Source organism: Mus caroli, chromosome 1 (assembly GCF_900094665.2).
Source record: "Mus caroli chromosome 1, CAROLI_EIJ_v1.1, whole genome shotgun sequence".
In the NCBI taxonomy this organism is placed as follows: Eukaryota; Metazoa; Chordata; class Mammalia; order Rodentia; family Muridae; genus Mus; species Mus caroli.
The window spans coordinates 98443555-98464422 of NC_034570.1; the positions used below are offsets into that span (position 1 = coordinate 98443555).

General features: G+C 36.1%; 1 protein-coding gene across 11 annotated transcripts in view; it reads left to right on the forward strand.

The window, feature by feature from the left end:
- The window catches only part of Relch (RAB11 binding and LisH domain, coiled-coil and HEAT repeat containing), an 89298-nt gene extending 69194 nt beyond the window's left edge, over positions 1-20104 (forward strand). For 7 of the 11 annotated variants that reach the window (XM_029483563.1, XM_021158988.2, XM_021159003.2 and 4 more), the window contains 8 exons: positions 628-727; positions 5550-5632; positions 6413-6476; positions 8176-8314; positions 11094-11210; positions 15325-15413; positions 15974-16044; positions 18495-20104. In XM_029483563.1, the coding sequence (XP_029339423.1) occupies positions 628-727; positions 5550-5632; positions 6413-6476; positions 8176-8314; positions 11094-11210; positions 15325-15413; positions 15974-16044; positions 18495-18615 (784 nt within the window). In that variant the 3' untranslated portion in view covers positions 18616-20104. Of the gene's footprint in view, positions 1-627; positions 728-5549; positions 5633-6128; positions 6212-6412; positions 6477-8175; positions 8315-11093; positions 11211-15324; positions 15414-15973; positions 16045-18494 lie in introns of those variants that run through there. The other 4 variants (XM_021158994.2, XM_029483566.1, XR_003838016.1 and 1 more) reach the window with 3 other exon arrangements.
- The last annotated feature ends 764 nt before the right edge of the window (positions 20105-20868 follow it).

Genomic DNA, 20868 nt, shown 5'->3' on the forward strand with positions numbered 1-20868 from the left:
ATCTCACTTAGTTGCCCTAGCAGGCCTTGACTTGAGTTCATTCATGCTATAGCTCATGCAGCACTTAACCTGGCAATCCTCCTGCCTACCCTTCACATCAGCTGTGATACAGGCCAGAGCCCCTAGGAGGTGCACTCACTAATAACACCATCTTCTATTTGAATAGGCTTTAAACTACAACCATGTGACAAAACATGCTTTTATAGACCTTGGCTGGCTACATTGTGGAGACTAGCCTAGAGTTTGCTATCCTTTGACTTTCACCTCCTATGTTCTGTATATAGGAATGTCCTACCATTCCTGTTTTTATTTGTAATTTTAGTTTTCATGCTATTGTTTAGAATTTCTGTCACAACTGTAGATGCTTAGAAAGTGCAATTCTGAATATATTATATAATATATAATATAAATTCTGAATGTAAATATAAATTCTGAATTAAATATAAAGGTACTTTATGTGGGATCTGAGCTGTGATGTAATAAACGTACATTTCATTCATATGCTCTGCCAGTGTTTTATCATTAATGTGCTTATATGTGTAATAAATATATATACACATAGTGATTTTTCGATGCAGCACTTGGACATGTGGCTTAGATCTTAATGTTATCATTTTTCGTCCACAGTGCAAACCCGGCCTATCATGAGCTGTTGCTAACTGTTCTATGGTATGGTGTTGTTCATACTTCTGCACTTGTCAGGTGTACTGCTGCTAGGATGTTTGAGGTATGTTACATTCTCTTGTCTTGCTTCTATTTGTGATTTCCTTTGGAAAAGAAAAAGGTTTAAGTTTTAATACCATGTTATATGTGTGTGAGTATTTATTGATATGTGGCATTAAGTAGAATCTAGTTGTGTACTGTGTGATGGGGCAGAACTTTAGCTTTGGCAAATTAAAGAATGTTTTCTAGCCTTATTGGTTCTTTTAAATGTTGTTCTTGATTTCATTTCTCCTTTAAATCTTCTTTGAATGGCGTCCTATTAAATGTTTCTGATTGTCCTTTCCTATTTACTGAGGTAAATAATTACTCAAGCTAAAACAACATAGAGTATTGCTTAAGTTGTAGTATTCTTATTGGTATTAAATACAGTTACTTGCCATTATAGTATTTCTTCACATATCATATCTGAAATAGGATCCCTGTCACTGACTGCTTATAAGGCAGGAAATTGTTCTGTAATATACCTAAATTTTATTAACTTGTTATCTTCCTAACATGATAGATAACTAAGAATGCCTTTTAGTTTACACATTAGGTAGTACATATTATAGACATATGTTCTTATTTTCAGATCTTGGAGTCCTCAATTGGTTTACTATTGATGCTATTCAGTTTTACTGTAGAGCCAGGCTACCTCAGTTCAGTTTCCATCTCTTCTACCAACTTTGTTAATTATTAAGACAGAGTTAAACTTGTCTATACATTAGTTTCCTCATCTACAAAATGAAGATAATGATTAAACATATCCTACTCAAATGATTTTGTTAATTTTTTTTTTTTTTTTTTTTTTTTTTTTTTTGGTTTTTCAAGACAGGATCTCACTCTGTAGCCCAGGCTGGCCTCGAACTCAGAAATCGGCCTGTCTCTGCCTCCCAAGTGCTGGGATTAAAGGTGTGCACCACCACTGCCCAGCTTTTTGTTAATATTCTGTGAGCTAGTAAAGCCCTTAAAATGGTGTCAAACAAACAAGCTGTTATAAATGTTGGTTGACATGTCATTGTTTTTGTAATTTGTGCTATTACTTCACAAAATATTAAAACTCTGTAAGGAATCTATAAGCTAAAATTATCTCTTTATGCCTGTGATTCTTTTTTAATTTTTTTCACATACTATACTTTGGTAATGTTCTTCTCCTTCCTCAGCTCTTTCTAGATCATCCTCACCTCTTACATATCCAACTTCAAGCTCTTTCTGTCTCTCTCAAAAACAATAAAAAAAAAAAAATTTAAACTCATACGCTCTTTAAAAAAAAAAGAAAAAAAAAGAAAGAAAATCAATAGGACAAGAAAACACAAAATCAAAACAGAAGAAAGCAATAAGAACTCAAACAACAATAAAGAGGGCATGAGCCCTGCTCTGGAGTGTGGTTGATATATACCTACCTAGTGACACTCCATTGAAGAAAACTGATTTTTCCTTCGCTCAGCCAGGGATCAGTTGCAAATAGCTTCTCTATTAGGGATTAGAACTTAAAATGTTTTTGAGAAGAATTAATTAAAATCTTCCTAAATTTAAGAATTTCTCTATAATTTAAGATAAACTGCAATTAGAATGATAAAATACTGAACATATTTAAAATACTTGCTTTCTATAATTTTCAGTAACTAGATTAATCAAACCTGAATAAAATTCTCTTGGCCAGGAAGTTGAAAGTTGTGTCCTTTTTTGTTGTTGTTGTTGTTGTTGTTGTTGTTTTTAAGACGATCTATAATTAAGGTTATTTGTTGAAGTCAATGCCAGAGTAATTTTGATGTTTTTATCTGTACAAATTCCTTCATGGATAAGTAACTTTGATTATTCAGTGTGCTGAAAAGTGGACATTACCATGAAGATGGCTTTCTTCATTCCTCTCAAAAGAAAAATGTGTCATTTCAAAAGTTGTCATTAATATACTCTTCATGCAATTTTACTCTAAGACCCAAAAACTAACTTCTTTCTCTTGACTGCTAGAAAGGTATGTATATTTCAAGCATTTCAAATAAATAAAAGTAGCTTCCCCCATTTCACTTTTGGTTTAGCTTGTTTGTTGCCTTGAATGCTTGCCACTCAAATGCCCAAGGTTCTGTGTTCTGTCCCAGGGACACATAAGATTAGATGTGGTGCTGCAGAACTTAGGCAGGTAGATCAAAAGTTTATGGTCATCCTCCAATGCCTGAGAGTTCAAGGCCAGCCAGGACTACCTGAGAGCTTACCTCAAAAGTAAAGTAACAGGATTTAATAATAGAAGTGAGAAATTGATATACTGGGAATTTAATTTGAAATACTTCTGAAATGTAACACAAACTCAGCTTTGTTTTTAGATAGCAAGATATGGAGAAACCCAATGGGCTTATGTTATTCCTGGTGCTGAACAAGATGCCATGTCTTTTTGAAGTACAAAATTAATGTAATTCTTTTCTAGAGGAACACAGTGACTTTCATGTTAAGTAACCTTCTAGAGTGACAAACTACAAAAAAAAAAAAAAGACATCATGTGACTATTAATCGTGAGGTTATTGAACTATATCATTAGACTTTAACTCAAAGAAAGGACCGACATCAGTTAAGACAAATAAGAATGAGTCAGTCTGTTGTCTGGTTCTACTTTCGACCCTGAACAAATGCACATTTCTACAAGTCTGAGATTTTCATCTGCAAAAACTTTGATAATGTTCTGTATTTGCCTCACCAGACATAAAGATCAAAAGGTACAGAATGTAAAATAGCTAGTAATTGATAACTCCTAAAATTACTAACTAATTTTCTAGGGTTTTTTTTTTAATTACCAAAAGGATCCTAGAGCAGTGAGAAATTAAATTGTCCTCTAAATTGCCCTCTTTGAAATGATGAATTCCAGATACCAGGCATCAAGATAGACTTTGCTGATTCAAACTTAAACCATCTTATGATGCAAAGAATTTGAACTCCTTGTCCTATTTATTCCTACCTGAACTTAATATCACTCATAAAATAACAAAATATCTTTTGTCATTTTACTCCTGCCTAATTAATATAGGCATTTAATAAATTATTTCAGAATGCTGAAATTGATTCTGGGATGAATGGGTTGATAAATGGTAATGGATTATTGCAGATTAAATACCTTCACATGTTAACTAAGTTTTTCATGCTTTATAAGAGGAATGCTAGCACATGCACAGAGGTGATTTTGATAATGAAAGTCCATGGTAGCTCTGAGAGCTACAACTAATGAACAGATTGATGAGGATTCAGTAGTTAGATATGCTTACATTCTGAATCTGGGGGCAGTGACTTCAGTAATCTTTATAAAACAAAATGTATGCTCTGCTACCCTCTTGTTTTATAAAAATTAGCATCATGTACTAACCAAAGTATTTTAAGACGAAAGAGAGATTGATTTTGTTCATTATATGTACTTCAAAAAATTTTTTTTGCCGGGCGTGGTGGCGCAAGCCTTTAATCCCAGCACTCGGGAGACAGAGGCAGGCAGATTTCTGAGTTCGAGGCCAGCCTGGTCTACAAAGTGAGTTCCAGGACAGCCAGGGCTAAACAGAGAAACCCTGTCTCGAAAAACCCCTCAATAAATAAATAAAAATAAAAATAATAAAATAAAAATAAATTTTTTATCTTTTTTTTAAGACTTATTTATTTATTATATGTAAGTACACTATAGCTGTCCTCAGATACTCCGGAAGAGGGCATCAGATTTTGTTACGGATGGCTGTGAGCCACCATGTTTCTGGGATTTGAACTCAGAACCTTTGAAAGAGCAGTTGGCACTCTTAACCACTGAGCCATCTTGCCAGCCCTGTACTTTAAAATTTATATAAGCTTTAAGAAAATTATAAGAAAAAGACGGTTTCAGAAGTAAACTAACAAATGTAATTAAATGACTTCTTTTTATAAAAATTCCAAATCATATATTATTGAGTAGTATTATAACTAAATTCATATTGTATGCATACCCTGTGTTGTATGCAATATTTCTTGCAAAATGCAAAATTCAGCATTTTCAGATAAGTAAACAGTCCTGAGATTCTGTAACTTATCTAAAGCTGCATGGCTAATAGTGGGAGAAAGCTGGAATTTGAACCCAAAGCTAATGTCTAGGTTGAACACTCCAGACATATTGTTGCAGTTTATGTCTGCAGCTCAGATGATAAGGCTGTGTAAGGACAGGTTGGGAGTTTTACTGTGTGGTCTTTAATATCCTCACTGTAAAACAGAATCATTTTAGTGATGGCTACAAGCCATTTTGAAGTTTGCTTTCAAAAATGTTTATTTGTATTTTATTGATCATAATAAAATCCTACTCAGTTGACTTTTAATAATTTTAACTAACTAGTTATTATTAATACAGTATGTCTCCATTTTAGGGTTTTGTTGTTTGTTTGTTTGTTTTTTTGAGAGCTGAGTATAGTATAGTGGTGCATGCCTTTAATCCCAACAAAAGAGACAAGAGGCAAGGGGATCTCTGTAAGTTCAAGGCCATCCTGGTCTCCATAGTGAGTTCCAGGGCTATATAGTGAGACCCTGTCTCAATAAAACCAAAAAGAGAGAAAAGGAAACTTTTCTTTGCATTTTAATTGAAGATGAAAATTGAGTATAATCTTTGACCTAAAGAACAAACTGCCATCCAAATGGTGACAAGCCTCTTTGTGGACTGCTAGGCAATTTAAGCTTTCTTTCCTTCTAAGCCTTCTATGCCTTGGTAAGCACTCTAGTAGCAGTATTCGCTTAGCTTCTAATTTTGGTTTTGCTTTTGTGTTTTCTCTCTTTCTCTTGGTTGTTCCTCTCTTCTTCCCGTGGCACACTGTTTGCTTTCCATGCACCACCTGTGAATACCCCCTGTGCTGACCAATCAGCTGTTGGTGAAGGGGGTGAATGAGACTCTGGTAGCTCAGAGGGTTGTTCCTGCTCTCATTACTCTCTCCAGTGACCCTGAAATGTAAGTGTTGTCCCTGCCTTCCATGTCCAGCATTCCTTTCCTAATGTGCCTGGTGAGAAATAACCATCATGCTGTTAATAGTCACTTGAAAATAGTAACAGTAGGTTATAGGCCTATTTGATTTTCAACTTTATCATGTTGCTATTAGTACACCGTTGAGGTTGTATTTTAAGTCAATCTCACAATAAGCCTAACTTAGAGGCCATATAATAGAGAAAAAAGTATTAGAATGAATAATCAATAAACACTTTCAAAACCAAAACATGCTGATGGACTATTTCTTCAAGCCAAGAAAGGATGCTCTGCTAATCTCACTAACAGGTTGTTACCAGTGAGTGTAGTGGCATGAACCAAAGGCTTAACATTTTAATGTCTTAAGTGGACAACTAAAGCAAGAAAGGCCAGTGAGTCTGCCTGCCCATCCTCAGTCACAGCTAACCCAGTTCTCATTCCAGTTTACCAAACCATTTTTTATTGCATGTTGACTGGTTTACAGCTGACTCTTCGAGGCATGAGTGAAGCATTAGTTGACAAGCGGGTTGCTCCGGCCCTTGTTACCTTGTCCGGTGATCCTGAATTGTGAGTTCACAGACTGTGACCCTGAGTTATCCTGCCTGTCTTACTGAGCATTCTTCTTGGTCTGCTCTTTACAAGTTTAACTGTCATTGCTAGAGACTAATGTGGGATTTCTACCTTGTGCTTATTTTGATACATATGTTAATGATAATCCTATTGTCTTTCAGGGAAGTCTCAGTCTCTTTCCTTTTTGATTTCTAACAGCTCTGTCAGGATTGCTACAATCCCAGCATTTGGCACTATTATGGAAACAGTTATTCAGAGAGAGGTAGGACCTAGACATTTGTTTACACTCTGTGCCAGTGGTGATGACAGATTTCTGATGACATACCCAAAGGTGGGGTCAGGGAGCATCATAACTTTTATGGCATTTCTTAATTACTTACCAGAAATTTAAAAGTACCATAGTTTAGACTAATTGTTAGAATTCTCAGTTAAAAAATTAACTTTACCCTAGCTGGATATAACCAACCTACATACATTCTTTTTTTCCCCCTCCTTTTAGATAAAATCTCATTAAATAACCATGACTGGTCTGATGTTTCCTGTATAGGCCAAACTGTTGTTAAACTCACAGAATTCTGCCTTCCAAGTGCTGGGATTAATGATGTGCACCATCATGCCCAGCGTACATATTTTATTGCCATAAAACATTAGGAAAACAAAGCTATCTCCCTTGTACAGATGAAGTAGAGAAGGGACCTAACCCTAATAACTGTCATAGATGCTACCTTATAAAATCCTCTAATATGTTATGTAGATCTTGTGGCTTGTACCACTGTAAACCCTGACTTCCCTGCTTCAGGTGTTCAGCAAGATTTTTCTCCATGAAGATTTTCTTGATTCTGAAACTATGGTTTCAGAATCAAAGTCTTTATGTTCTGTGCCTAACTGCAACCTTACATATGACACACTTCTCAAGGTACTAGAGAGATGGTTCAGTGGTTAAGAGCTTTTGCTGCTCTAGCAAAAAATTTGGGTTTAGGTCCCAGCACCCATATGGAGGCTCACAACCATCCATAACTCCACTTTCAGGGAAGCAAGATGCCCTCTTCTGGCCTCTCCAAGCACCAGGTACACAAATAGTGTGTGTGTGTGTGTGTGTATACATACATACATATACATTCATACATGCAAAACACTCATACACATAAAAATTCTTAAACTTAAAAAAATGAGTTTCAGGGGTTTTTTGCTTTTTTGTCATACTGGGAATATATTTAGTACAAATGAAAAAAATTTTGTGGACTTGAAACTAAGTGATTTGTGGATATATTACTCATCAAAATAAGAAATTCAATGAAATTTGATTTTGTAAAGATTCTTAAATAAAAACTAAATTTTTAGTTATAGAAAGAATATTTTCCCCCTTTTTGTGCTCTACATATTTCACTGACAAAGCAACAGAAAAAAGAGCACATCTTTCTGCAATGCTTGCAGTCTTGCCAGAATTTCAACATGGTCTTAAATCCTAAAAATACAATGTCTTTTAGGGAACTGTGAGTAAGATGTAAGTCAGCCATGACTCACTGCTTCAGGGGTGGATAGCTGGTACCTACACTATGGTTTGAGACTTATAACTTAGATACAAAAGCAAAAACTTGATCAACTTTTCCTTATACAGTTGGCTTTTTTTTTTTTCCACTTGTTTTTAAGTTTTTGTTAGGTGTATTTGCTTGTTAACCTAAATTAACAAGGCTGGAGAGATGGCTCAGTGGTTAAGAGCACTGACTGTTATTCTAAAGGTACTGAGTTCAAAACCCAGCAACCACATGGTGACTCACAACCGTACATAATGAGATCTGATGCTCTCTTCTGGGGTGTCTGAAGACAGCTACAGTATACTTACATATAAATAATGGGTGAGAAATAAGAAAACTAATCTACTACCATAGGCCATTTTTAATCTGCTTATTGTTCACCCTAACAACATACTCCAATTTTAATATTCTATTTCTGATTTCAAGTTGCTGGAAAGAGTGAAGATGCAGTTGGCTTCTTTCCTGGAAGACCCTCAGTACCAAGACCAGCATTCTTTGCATACAGAGGTCATCCGAACATTTGGCAGAGTCGGGCCTAATGCAGAACCCCGGTTCCGAGATGAGTGTAAGTGACCTTTCTACCTGTTCTGCATTGTTCCATCATAGCCAGGAGCTTGTCTGAGTGTCAAAACCTTGCTGTTCTTTGTTTTGGTGTTCTAAAAACTATCCTGGAACTGATCCCTGTTGTGTTCCGAAATCAACTATAAAACACTGAGTAGCTCTCCACCTGTAGTTGCTTAAGAGACTTTCTTAATCAAAATTTTATGGATGCTTTTGTGCTTCTGGCCGCTAGTCACGCTCTTACTTATCCCTCTTGGCATGCTGCCATCCTGGTACACTACTTTGTTTTAATTTTCAGTGTTTAGATCTACTTAATCATATGCTAACTCATTTTCTCTAGATTCTCCTTTGTATCCTTTATAGTGGCCCTCATCCTTCATAACAGTTTCTTGGGTGGCATCAAACCCACCCCAGCATGTTTGGTATCCAAAAACATGTTTGTTATACACTCTAAAAGCATGTTTGTTATCATTGTGATAGAACTTTATGGTCCTATTAGTTTTAGGAATTTGCTATCCTTTCTAGAGGATCATAGGATTGGCCAATTAAGTCAGTGTGGTTTCTACTATAATAGTGTATTCTCTAATAGACTGTTTATTATATAGCCAGGCTGATAGTCTGGTTTTTTTTAACCAGTTTTAAGATCAGAATGATCAACAAAATATATTAAGTAATTTGGACTATCGTGTCCAAAAGGTTTGTGAGGGCATGGGCACTTAGTAATACAATGAGAGTCTCTGCTCATTAGGTGAATGTACTTATAATTAGTTAGCCAACCAACAGAACAAGATTGCTCTTCTAGTTATGAGCATGGACAGTCTCAGTGTTACAGCACCACATTTACGTGAGGTCCCAGTCAAAGCTCTGAAGGTGGGTTGACATTGAGACAGTAGTTCCTTTGAAGGAGAGGATAATTCCTAGCACCTAGATTAAGGGATATGCTAAGTAATAATGGGTCTTTGGCTTATGCCATGTTGTTGAATCTAGTTGCAGGTAGAGCATTATGTAACCTATTTACATAGACCCACAGGGGAGATTTGGAAGAAGAAACCATCTGGATCTCCATGAGCATGATGTGGAACAGTTATTTTCATAGATCCATGGAGGCTTTGTCCTTTGTAATTCTAGGCTGACAGTTATTTCTCAGAGCAAACACTATCTGTATTTCAATGTCTCCTAGAATTTTTAAGAACTGTAAAAAGTAAATCTAATATGTGATAGTTTTATCCATGTAATAGATGCCTACCTATTAAATATGTAAAAATTATATAATAGGAAACAAAAAACTTTTTCTTTTCCCATTAGTTCCAAAAGAACAGTTAAAGGTAAATTTAAGAAAACCTTTAGTTGAATAGATCTAGTTAACTGTTGTCTCTGATACCTCTTTAAAACATTTTTAGGGAAAAAAGGAAATTTGATTCTTACCACCACCACCACCCCGTTGGCCTATTTTCCTGTTCAAGGGGCTTTTACCTTGAGGAATCTAATGTCAAATCTGTAAATATGACTTACAGTGAAATCAAGCCCATATCAAAAACAATGCTATATTGTTAACTATCCATATTTATGAGTAATCCTGGTATTTAAAGAAAGAGTAGGAAAATTGGATAATTAGATTATTTCTCAGTCTCTTCCTTAACTAACATTAATTCTTTCATTAGCCCTATTATTTCCCAATTTTCCATTGGACCTTGGGTCTTACATCTATTTGAAATTTTGTTTTGGGGTGTGTATCTGTCTGTGTGTGTGTGTGTGTGTGTGTTTGCCTGAATATATATCTACATGGAAGCCTGGTACCTGAGGAAGCCAGAAAGGAATATCAGATCCCCTGAAACTGGAATCAAAGATAATTGTGATCCACCATGTGGGTGCTAAGAACCAAACCCCAGCCCTTTGCCCAATAAGCAACAAGTGCTTTTGACCACAGAACAATTGCTATAGTCCCTTGCTTCTATTTCAAGCATCAGTTGTTTTATCTAGAACAATTTTCAGCTACTTGTCAGGGCCACTAGGAGTGTACCATCATACTTTGGAGGCTTTCTAAAGACCCATATAAATCTACTTTGATTTGAGTTGGCTTCCTTTGGTTTCCATACTCTGCCTGTCCCTGAACTAATGACAGTCTCTTGCCTCAGCCTCCCAAACACTGGGATTACAGTGCAGGTTTCAATCCCCAGCTTCAAATTCTCTTTTTCTAGATTTACTTCAGGTCCAAGTGCATTTAAAAATAAATAAATAAATAAATAAATAAATAAATAAATAAATAAATAAATCTCTTTGCTTTAGCTGTTGTATCTGCCTTAAGATCTTATTTGAAAGTCTCCTAAAATCTAAATTCTATGTATTTATCTTTATTTTATTTGCTATTTTAAATTTTTGCCTAATCAGACTTGAATAAAAGACTTCTTAGGTATTGTATCTTATTTTTCTTTCCCACTGAAGATGAGTTTTAGAATTATTCCCACCCTAGTTATGTGTTATGCTGTGTTTCTAGACATAAATTTCCTTATAAAAGATTACCACTGCTGTGTGTCTTGGTTCATTTGTTTATCATTTTTTCCAAATGGGAGATTGAGAGGTGAGGTGAAGTCACCTGTCCTCAGAACTAACTGGACAGTAGCTATAGTGATAGAACCTCTGAAATGACAAATCACTTACTTAGAAAAACATACATTCTTGCCTTATAAGAAAAAGCATAATTATGCATTGTAAAGTATGAGAGTTGTGTATATGTTTGTGATTGTGATAAAATTTAACAATTTCTTTTTTCTTTCCCTTTTCAGTTGTTATACCACATTTACATAAATTAGCCTTGGTGAACAACTTACAAATTGTGGATTCGAAAAGACTGGACATTGCAACTCATCTTTTTGAAGCCTACAGTGCACTGTCGTGTTGTTGTATCCTTGCTGAGCTGAACTATATTTGCTGATATAACCCACTATAAACCAGTGTAAACCCACAGAAAACCCAGCTGTGAAAATTGAGTAGACTTTTTGGAAGTTCTGGTTCAATTTTGCCACATCTGTTTTATTCTACCCATCTCATAAGTTTTAAAAGTACTTTTTGGTCCTCTGTTTATATTTTATAAAAGTTATAAAGCCCTGATGAGTTTCCTACCCTGAGCTTTACTATACAATGAACAATAAATGCAGGGCAGAATGAATCTAGGCTTTCGTGTTCTGGTATTGGATTTCTCAATGTTTAACTTAACCAGTGAAATTCTATGAGTTTCTCTTAGAGAAATGTTACTCTCTGGAGAAGTTCAGGGCCAACATGGTAGTCATCTCTAGTAACCAAACCAGGAGAAAATCAGTGGTCCATATCAACCACTAGATTATAAATGATTAAACCAAGGCTTGAAGACTAGAGTGACAACTTCTGCTTTCCATAGTTAAAAGCAAAACTGAGCTGGAACAATGAGCTTCAACTGTTGTGTTGAATGTTCTGTCTATACTATGTTTAGTAAAGAAAAACTAGGAAGGAAGTGAAGATGGGCCAAGTGAACTCTAGCCTCTGACTCTCAATAAAAGACAGGAGAGTTCAAGAAAAGGAAATAAGGGTTTGGGAAGGGTGGAAAGCTGAATTCTCAATAGAACTACAAAAGCAAATTCTAAGCAAGTAATTAGAGAATTACATCACAGAAAAAAAAGAAAAGAAAAAGATTAAACTTCCTAGTGATTCACATAGAGAAAGGCAGGTGCCAGGAAGAGTTTCAGAATACTGTGGTTCTGTGTTACATGCCAGGTCACAGTCCTCACCAGAGGGAACAGGTCATTTGAAATAAGATACAGATGTTCTAGAGTGCCACAGACACTCACCAGTGCTGGATTTTTTTTTAACTCAAGTATAACCATGGAGGGTTGCTTTTGTTCAGTCTGTGAGACTGTTAATACTCAGGAAGCAGGGTTCACTGCTCAGGACTGATTACAAGTCAGTAATTGATTACACATGCTCTACTTATATGGACGCCATCAGCCATGCTTCTTATAATATAGATCATACAGTAAGAAGAGGTCCAATATTTTAGTTTGATAACTACACTCTGTGTCCTTTATAAGTTTCTTTCCACTAAAAGCAGAAGTCACTGTCACTCCTGATTCATCTTGCTGGATTTTCAACTTAGAGAAGATAGAGGAAACAGATGAGGAACTAATGTGAGTTGGCAAGGAGGAATCTTTTATGAAGAAGTGTCAGAACCCTGGTGTAAGAATTAGTAGCTCAACTGTGAAAGGGTCCGTTAGAAGTTAAGCAAAAACTCGTGTAATCTGATTAGCTAATAGTTTATAAAGAAAGGTGCCTCAAGGAAAGGGAAAAGTATCGGGACAACTTTAGCTGTGTAAACCAGAATTTTAAATAAGAAAACCAATCGTTTCTAAAGAACATAGAAACCTCTACCGAGAAAGTATCAAGTATTTAAGTATGTATAAACTATTGCTTGGATAAATAAATAAAAAGCCCCTTGCCAGGACAAGAAGGGGAAGAAGAGCCATTTTAGAGTAGCTCCCATTCAGTCAAGTACTGGGTTTGTTGTGCATTACTCCAACCGTACTTGCATCAAGAGTATAGCCACTAAGAAAGTCTCATTGCATTGTTCCAAAGCTGATTAGAACAAAGCTTCCTTGCAGAACTGACATAGGAAAGTTACAGGTAACAGTAGGCCTAATAAATCAAATGTCATGACATGCTTGAAGGACCTTAAAAATGTTTAAGCTGGAGAGTAGATGGCTTAGGGGTGATGAGAAAATTTGACAAGGTGTGTGTAGCAAGGAGAGATGAATGAATGCAAGTTGGTGCGCATGGAGGACAGCACTTAATGTTGGGTGGCAAGTACTTTAAAGGGAGTTACAGAGAAGGAAGGTCATATACTGTGTATATAAAGGAAAAAAAAAAGTTTTTTTAAAAAAAAAAAAAAAAAAAAAAAAAAAAAACCTTTATCACAGAGCTATCCAAAATGCAAGAGCATATCTTATGAATCTCTAAATGTCTTCTTGGCAGTCGGAGGTGTTTAATCATTTACCACTGAGTAGAGTTGCTTTTAATATAAGATAGGACTAAATGATAGGCATATTTCCAGTCCTTGAAAATTTGATTTTATGAGGAAAAGATAGTCCCAACAAGTGAGTTGAAAGAATAACTTCCCTATTTTCTGTAAGTCTGGCCATCTTGAGCCTCCGTGACTGTGTTTCAGTATTTCACTTTCTACTAATGCAAAGGTCACCCGCTTACATCTTGGAGGTACTTTCCCAGTATCTAGAAAACAAGTCTGTACAGTAATTAAGCTGGAGCCCTCTGTATCATGTATATATTTAAATTATGCATGCAAATTGTACACAGTGACACAGCACAAGTGCATGTGGAAGTCAGAAGATAACTTTCCAGAGTTGGTTTTCTTCCACCTTCGTACTTGTGTCAGCTATGGAACTCAGGTCACCTCAGGCTCTCACTGGCCCCGTCTATATTTTAATTGAATTTACAAGTTACGCATTCATTATAGGAGCTTTGTTTATGACCATAGTGACATTTTCCAGGAAATAGTAATGCATCACATCCCTTTTTTTTCTTAATTAAGTTCATTGTTTAAAAATTAAGCCAGTTTCATAAATGATCTCTTCTTTTTTCACTTGAACATGGTTTATTTTACTCAAGAGCTACAATAAAAATATGCCTGAATTGATGTGAACTAATAAGATGAATTATTTCTTGATAAATGTGACTGCTTTCTGATTCTTTTGAATGTGGAGCTAATCAACTAAAACTCAAAGATGGCCAGGACCTAAAGTAAATTGAATGTATTCTGGTGTCTGATTCATTCTGGACCAATAGAAAGTCACCTTAGCAGGTGTCAAAACCAAACAAAAAAACTCATGTGACTGGAGAGAAAGCTGGTTTAGACCACTGGCTGCTCTTGCAGACCATCTGTGTTCAAGTCCCAGCACCCACATAGTGGTTTACAACCATTTGTGACTCAAGTCACAGGGGATCTGGATGTCCCTTTCTGGCTTCTTCAGACACCAGATACACAAGTGGTACACACAGATATATGCAGACAAACATATCCATACACAAAATACTATTTTCAGAAATAAACAAGCTAGGGACAACTAGTATCCCATAGACAAGTTATTTCAACCTAAATTATACACAAGTGTTGTCATTGGTTGTGCTGTCTCTTATGTGAGGGCCTGCTGGTTATAGATGAGCATAATCCTCAGTTAAACCACATCCATAATGCATAGTGGATCTTAAAAGAGAATCCAGAAACAATCTGATGATAAATAACCATCTCTTTCTACATTTTTACATACTTCCTTCCAATCTTTTGCAGTTGTCTTACATATAACAAATAGTGATGTTATAAGCATCTTGCCGTTCGTTATGTTGTTACATAGCTTTCAACTTAGCTGTGATGAAAGTGTGCAAGTGCATGTGCTCATCGTGTGAAGGCTAGAGGTCGCCTCAGGTGGGGGTCCTCAGGAACTGTCTACCTTAGTTCTGAAAAGTGTCTCTCACAGGTTTCCTCCTCTCTCTCCCTCTCTAATGCCAGGATTGCAGACACACCATTACACCACAGTTTGAAGTTCAAGTTCATGTCCCCATGCTTGTGCAGAAGCACTTTATCAGCTGAGCTTTTTTCCTACCCCACTGGAAATGTTTTATATTTCATATTTAGAATTTACTTAATTTAACATTACATAATTGAATGTTCATCATCATTATTTTATTTACATAGTATTTAATTAAGTTATAGAATGTTAGAGTAACAGATAACGCCAAAATAAATAGAAATGTGAGAATACACTTAGATGAGTGTTAGTATCAACTTTCCCCACAAAGGTACTGTCTGTGAAGGAAGTCTGACACATGCTGTTTGCTGTGCCTAAGCACTATCTAGAAAGCATTTTTTCTATATGATCTCTTCTCTGTTGGCTGAAGTTTTTGGTTGGTTGGTGTGGTATTTCCTTGGGGAGTGGGGTTCTTTTTTCCCCCTTTTTCTTAACTATCTTTCCTCAGTCATTTCAGAGGATTTAATGGTAAATCACTTTTTACCGGGCCTCAGATGTTTACGGACTGACATGGAACATCTGTCTCCAGAACATGAGGTAAGTGCCTGTGACTAGCAGAGCCAGGCTTATGCAATTTAGCATCTCTCTTTATTCACTCTTTTCTCCCTGGGCGAGGCAAGATTATGAGAGCCATGCTTAACCCTTTTTAAGCCTAGCTCGACCTTATTTTGGAGTGTGTTTACTACTTGGAATACTCCATCAGGCTCTTCAATATCCTTGAACCTCTACAACTCTCTAAGGTAGGAATAACACACTCTCCTTCACTTGATATGAGGAGAATTTAATGTGGAAATTAAATTTCTGTGGGATATTGACTTCAATCCACTCCTTGCCTATCCACTTCTGTCCACTCCTTTCCTTGCCTATCACTTGTTTCTAACTTTCCGATTCTATTTCTCCCCAGCATTCTGTACCTACTCCTGACTGTCACACTCTTGGCACATAAGCCTACTTGCATATCAGAGCCTTGGCCCAGCCTCTTTATGGGGTCCCTAACCCTTCATCCTCTTTAGGTTTTTATACGTGTTTAGACTGTGGTTTATAGTATTTGATAATGTTAATTTTATTTCACTAAAGTAAGTGACTTTTCTAATCAGGTTATTTTAAGTTCCATGATAAAAGAATGTGAACAAAAAGTAGAAAACAAGACTGTCCAAGAGCCTCCAGGGTAAGACATTTATTCTTTTTTAAGGCTTCTTATTCACTTCAATTTCTCTCTCTAAATTTGCTATCTATAGGTATAATGTTTTGTATTATTTTGTAATCACTTCTTTGGAAGACAAGAAAATTATGCAAGCCAGGTGTGGTGACACACACACACCTTTAATCCCAGCAGAAGCAGGCAGATCTTTGTGAGTTCAAGACCAATGGTATGCATAATGAATTCCAAGACAGTCAGGGCTACATAGTAAGCCCCAGTCTCAAAAAACACAAATAAAAGAAAATTATTCAAGTCAGCTTTTTCTCAAGTATTGAATGAAATCATAAGAACCAAAATGAGAAACGGTGACCTTTTGAAGATTGAGATTTCTAGTCAATGCTTTGTACCTTCCCTCTAAATATTCTGATGCAATCTTGAGGAAGGGTGCATGCATGGATGTACAGTATGTGTTTTCTGACAGGCACAAATACGCAATGTCACACATGTAAAGATTTAAGGACAGCTTACAGGAGGCAGTACTCTTTCTACCATTCAGCATCTGAAAATTGAACTTGGGTTGTCAGGCTTGATGACAAATGTCTTTCTTGCTGAGTCGTTTTTACAGTCCCCAGCCTAGAAATCTTTATGTTTAAAGGCTTCCAGAGACATTGCTGGAATTGTGCTACTGGATTGAGCCTTACCAGTCAAATAAATAGTACCTATAAATTTAGGATGGGAGTTTTCAAATGTGTGAGTGTTCTAGCAAAGCTAAATAGAATTCAAAGAGTCAATTGGGTTTCAAGCTAGAATGTGAATGCAGATGTCTAACAGTAATATTGAACATTCGAAAATGGGAATAATTTACATGTGTTACAGATACTATTATTTTCAATGAAGAATTAAGATTTTTGAGCAATGAACAGTAAATAAAATTCAAACACATTTTGTTTAAGGTTGACCACAGAAATGTTTCATCCAGGCAGTCTGAGTTCTAACACACACAAATAAGCATATAGATGTATGTGCACAAACACACACATAGCTCATGCTCCTCCCAAAGCCAGTACATATACAAGTCCCTTGCCTGTGTACAATATTGGGAAGTTTTCCTCATCTTCTATGATGAAAATAGCTTCCCTATACACTCCATCCAGTGTTTTACCTATAGTTCTGCCTCCTGTGTATTTGTGTTGAAATTGCTAGTGTGCACCACCACTTAAAACATAAATTCATTCTAAAATTACGCAAATTGAGTGTAACTTGCCACACATTGCCCTTGATTTGTCCACACACATTTCCTTATTTAGTCCTCAGAATATTTTACAGTAGAAACTGCAAGCTCTGTTCTGTAGACAAGGAAACTGAATCAAAAGTACGATCTAAAGCATCTTGATCAAAACCACAACTCAGTACGCTGGGCTTCCTGTCTACTGCAGGACGTTGTCAGGGCACTGAAAAACTGTGCCTGATCAGGGTTCTCTTCCTGTTAAGCAGTCTTCAGCAGTCATTCAGATTGTGTTTACTCCCTGCATACTAGGCTGCTGGAAAAAAGAAGAGATGAATTTGTAATCTATTCATTGAAATTAGTATAACTATCTGCTCAGAACATGCGCACGTGCACACACACACACACACACACAAAGAAATAGGTTTATTGGCACAGTGTAATTCTCACTGTGATTTAGTTTACTCATTTGGGAAGTAAGTAATATCTTTGTTCCAGACTTGCTGTAAGAATTGAATGAAGTGATAGAGTTAAAAGAACTGCACAAGGCTAGGAGGGTAACTCAGTCAGCAACTGCTCGCCATGCTAGCTTTACAGGCCCCAGAACCAGTTTTGAGGTTTGATTTGGTGTGTGTGTCTGTGTCTGTGTGTGTGTTTTGGTTTTAGTTTTTTTCATTTTTGGTTTTTGGATGTAGTGGTACATTCTTATAATTCTAGCTCCAAGGTAGCAGAGACTTTATGTTTGTCCTGCCTAGCCAAATTAGTCATTCCCAGGCCAATAAGAAATCTGTCTCAGGTAGGGGTGGGAAGCGGTGGATAGCTCCTGAGGAACAAAGCATGCAGACAAAAGGATAACCATTAAACTACCAACATTTGTAGAGTGCTATAATGTACTATAAGCACTTTGCACTGTCCCAATAGGCCCCTTTGTGTAGATAAACAGCTTCCTCAAGGCCTCACAGCTGGAAAGCAAAGTCTGGCAAACCCTGATCCATGTGTGGTGTTAACTGCTGCTGCTTTTCATGTAAAGAGCAAATCTAAGATAATACATAAAAATTTCTCATCACAAATCTTCCTCACCTTTGTGTAATATCATGATAATATGTCACTAACAAATGAAAAACTGGAGAGTCCCCAAGGTGGCTCAGTAGGTTAAGGCACTACCACCATGCCTGATGGTGGAAAGAACCACACATGTGCCTTGTCTTAAATTTTTAATGCTTTACATTCTTTTTAAATTTTTCTTTTCTAGCTCAATGTCAATTGCTGCAAGTTTAGTAAGTGAAGACACAAAGACCAAGTTTTTGAACAAAATGGGCCAGTTGACAACATCGGGTGCCATGCTGGCCAATGTGTTTCAGAGGAAGAAGTAGAAGTGGGAGGCCCGCCCGGGTGGACACTAAGATGGACCTCAAGTAGACTGCTCCTTGTACTTGAAGCGCTTACCTTTTTATTTCCTGACTTTATGTTCTTGTGTTATAATTTTATCCTAACCTCCAAAGATATTTGCACTGCTTTTAATTATTGCTGTGTATCTATTTCTTTGGGAATTATAACTGTGGTAATAGAAACTTGATTTAATGGTCTATACCAAGTCCCTATTCTATGTTCTTATTTTTGAGAATAACTTTTATATATAATATATATATGTATAGTGAAGAGGGGATTTTTTGCTTTTGTTTTTTTTAATTTTTATTTTTGGATGGGATATTCACAAATATCTGTATTATACTCTAAGCTATTACAATGGTACTTAAAATAATGTAAATTTGAAGTCATTGTTATAAAGTAATAAAAGTGGAAATTACTTAAGTATTTAAATTATGAAAGAATAATGCAGACTTTTTATTATTTCTTAACTGACTAGAAAGAGCCACCAGCATTACTCTGTGCCTTTTGGACTTGAGTTTGTATGTTCTGTAGGAACTACATGCATTCCTTTCACACAGTATTTCAGGCTGCTGTGGTGAATTTGAATGGCAGATCCTACAGTCAGTAGATAATGATGAGACTTACAACATTTCACATCTCTCTTGAGAATCCTTTAAGTGCTGTTTAGCCTCCCAACATGTAGATGCATAGGATGGAGTTCCCTGAGGAAAACAACACTTGAGCATGGTGAGGAGTAGCCAGGGTGAATTTCACAACATTTGATTTAGATGCTCAAGAATAAATGTACTGAGAAGAGTTAATTGTTTATTCCCAAATTGAAATACACAACAAAATATAATTTAAGTCTGAAATTTAATGCCTACTTCCTATAACACATTTTCGGATGCTTTCTGATGATTTAAACTTTGCAGTTTACTTTTTCATCCTGTATGAGAAGTACTAAGTAAGTTTAGGACATTTGGGGTTCCTTTTTCCCTTCTAAAGTGAAAGTGATGTTGGTGAAGTTATTATTGGTTTGTTGCCACCTGGTCCCTTAAACTCTGGCTGTTCCCATTGCTGTGTTTTATTTATATAGTCTTGTGTTGGTAGACAGTCGCACTGGAACTGACCAGTTGTCTACACAGTGACACAGAGTGCCGCCTATGACATGGAATAACTGGCCTAAGGGGTTCATGTGAGGCCTTACACAGTGGACGCATATACATGATTCTCATATTTATTGTGTAAATTGGCTTTAATACACTTGGATCACATTCACTTCCTGTGGCAAAGCTAGCTTTCCCATGCAGTCAAAGCTTATAAAGTTATTTGCCTTAGGCAAAACCATTCATTTCTTTTACCTATAGTGAAATTATTGAATAGTTGTTTTTCTGAACTGTTGGATTCTAGGCATTCCTGAGAAATTGAAAGTGGCTACCTTTCATGTCAAAATGTTGATCTGTTATAAATAAAATGTTTTGCATACTTGTTTTTTGCTGTGTATTTTGTTTTCATTTTTAATCACTTTATTTGTACAAAAATAAGAAATTATTCATGAAAATACATTTTAGAAATCTAATCTCTATAAATTTCCTATTCTAGTTTACATTTATTTAAAAGGATTGTGGCAATATAAAACTAATGTATTTCAAAAATAATTTCTAAAGAAAATGTTTATACTCTACTCTGAGCTACAGTGGAATACATGTATGTTAGCTATCAGATGAATAGATACAGAGCCTTCTGGCATCTGGAGATTGTTGCAAGAATCAGAGCAGATGACAAAAATCTACAGATGCCTATGTGGCAAAGCATTTATAGCTATTGTTATCCTTCCATATTTTTTGAGTCATCTTTCGATTACTGAAAGTGTCTAGAACAATGCAAGTGCTGTGTTAATTATAGTAGTATTTGGGTAGAGGAAATAATTTCTTTTTTAAGATTCTTTGAGAAATTCACACAAGTGTTTTGATCTTATGTACTCCCAAAGGCCTCCCAGATCCATGCCCCTTTCTGTATCCTCTTAGCAAGGCTTTTCTTTCATTTTTTTCTTTCTTTCTTTCTTTTTTGGAGGGGGGGGGAGTATTTGTGTCTTGTTTGTTTTGAGGGTGGTAGTTGTTTTTTGGCTTGGTTTGGATTTAGTAAACCCATCATGTTTGGTTTATGCTGCCTTATAGTATTGTATGTGTAACATTCAACCGGAGTGTGGTCAACTTACCAGGGACTATACTTTTAAAGATAATTATTGTTTAAGG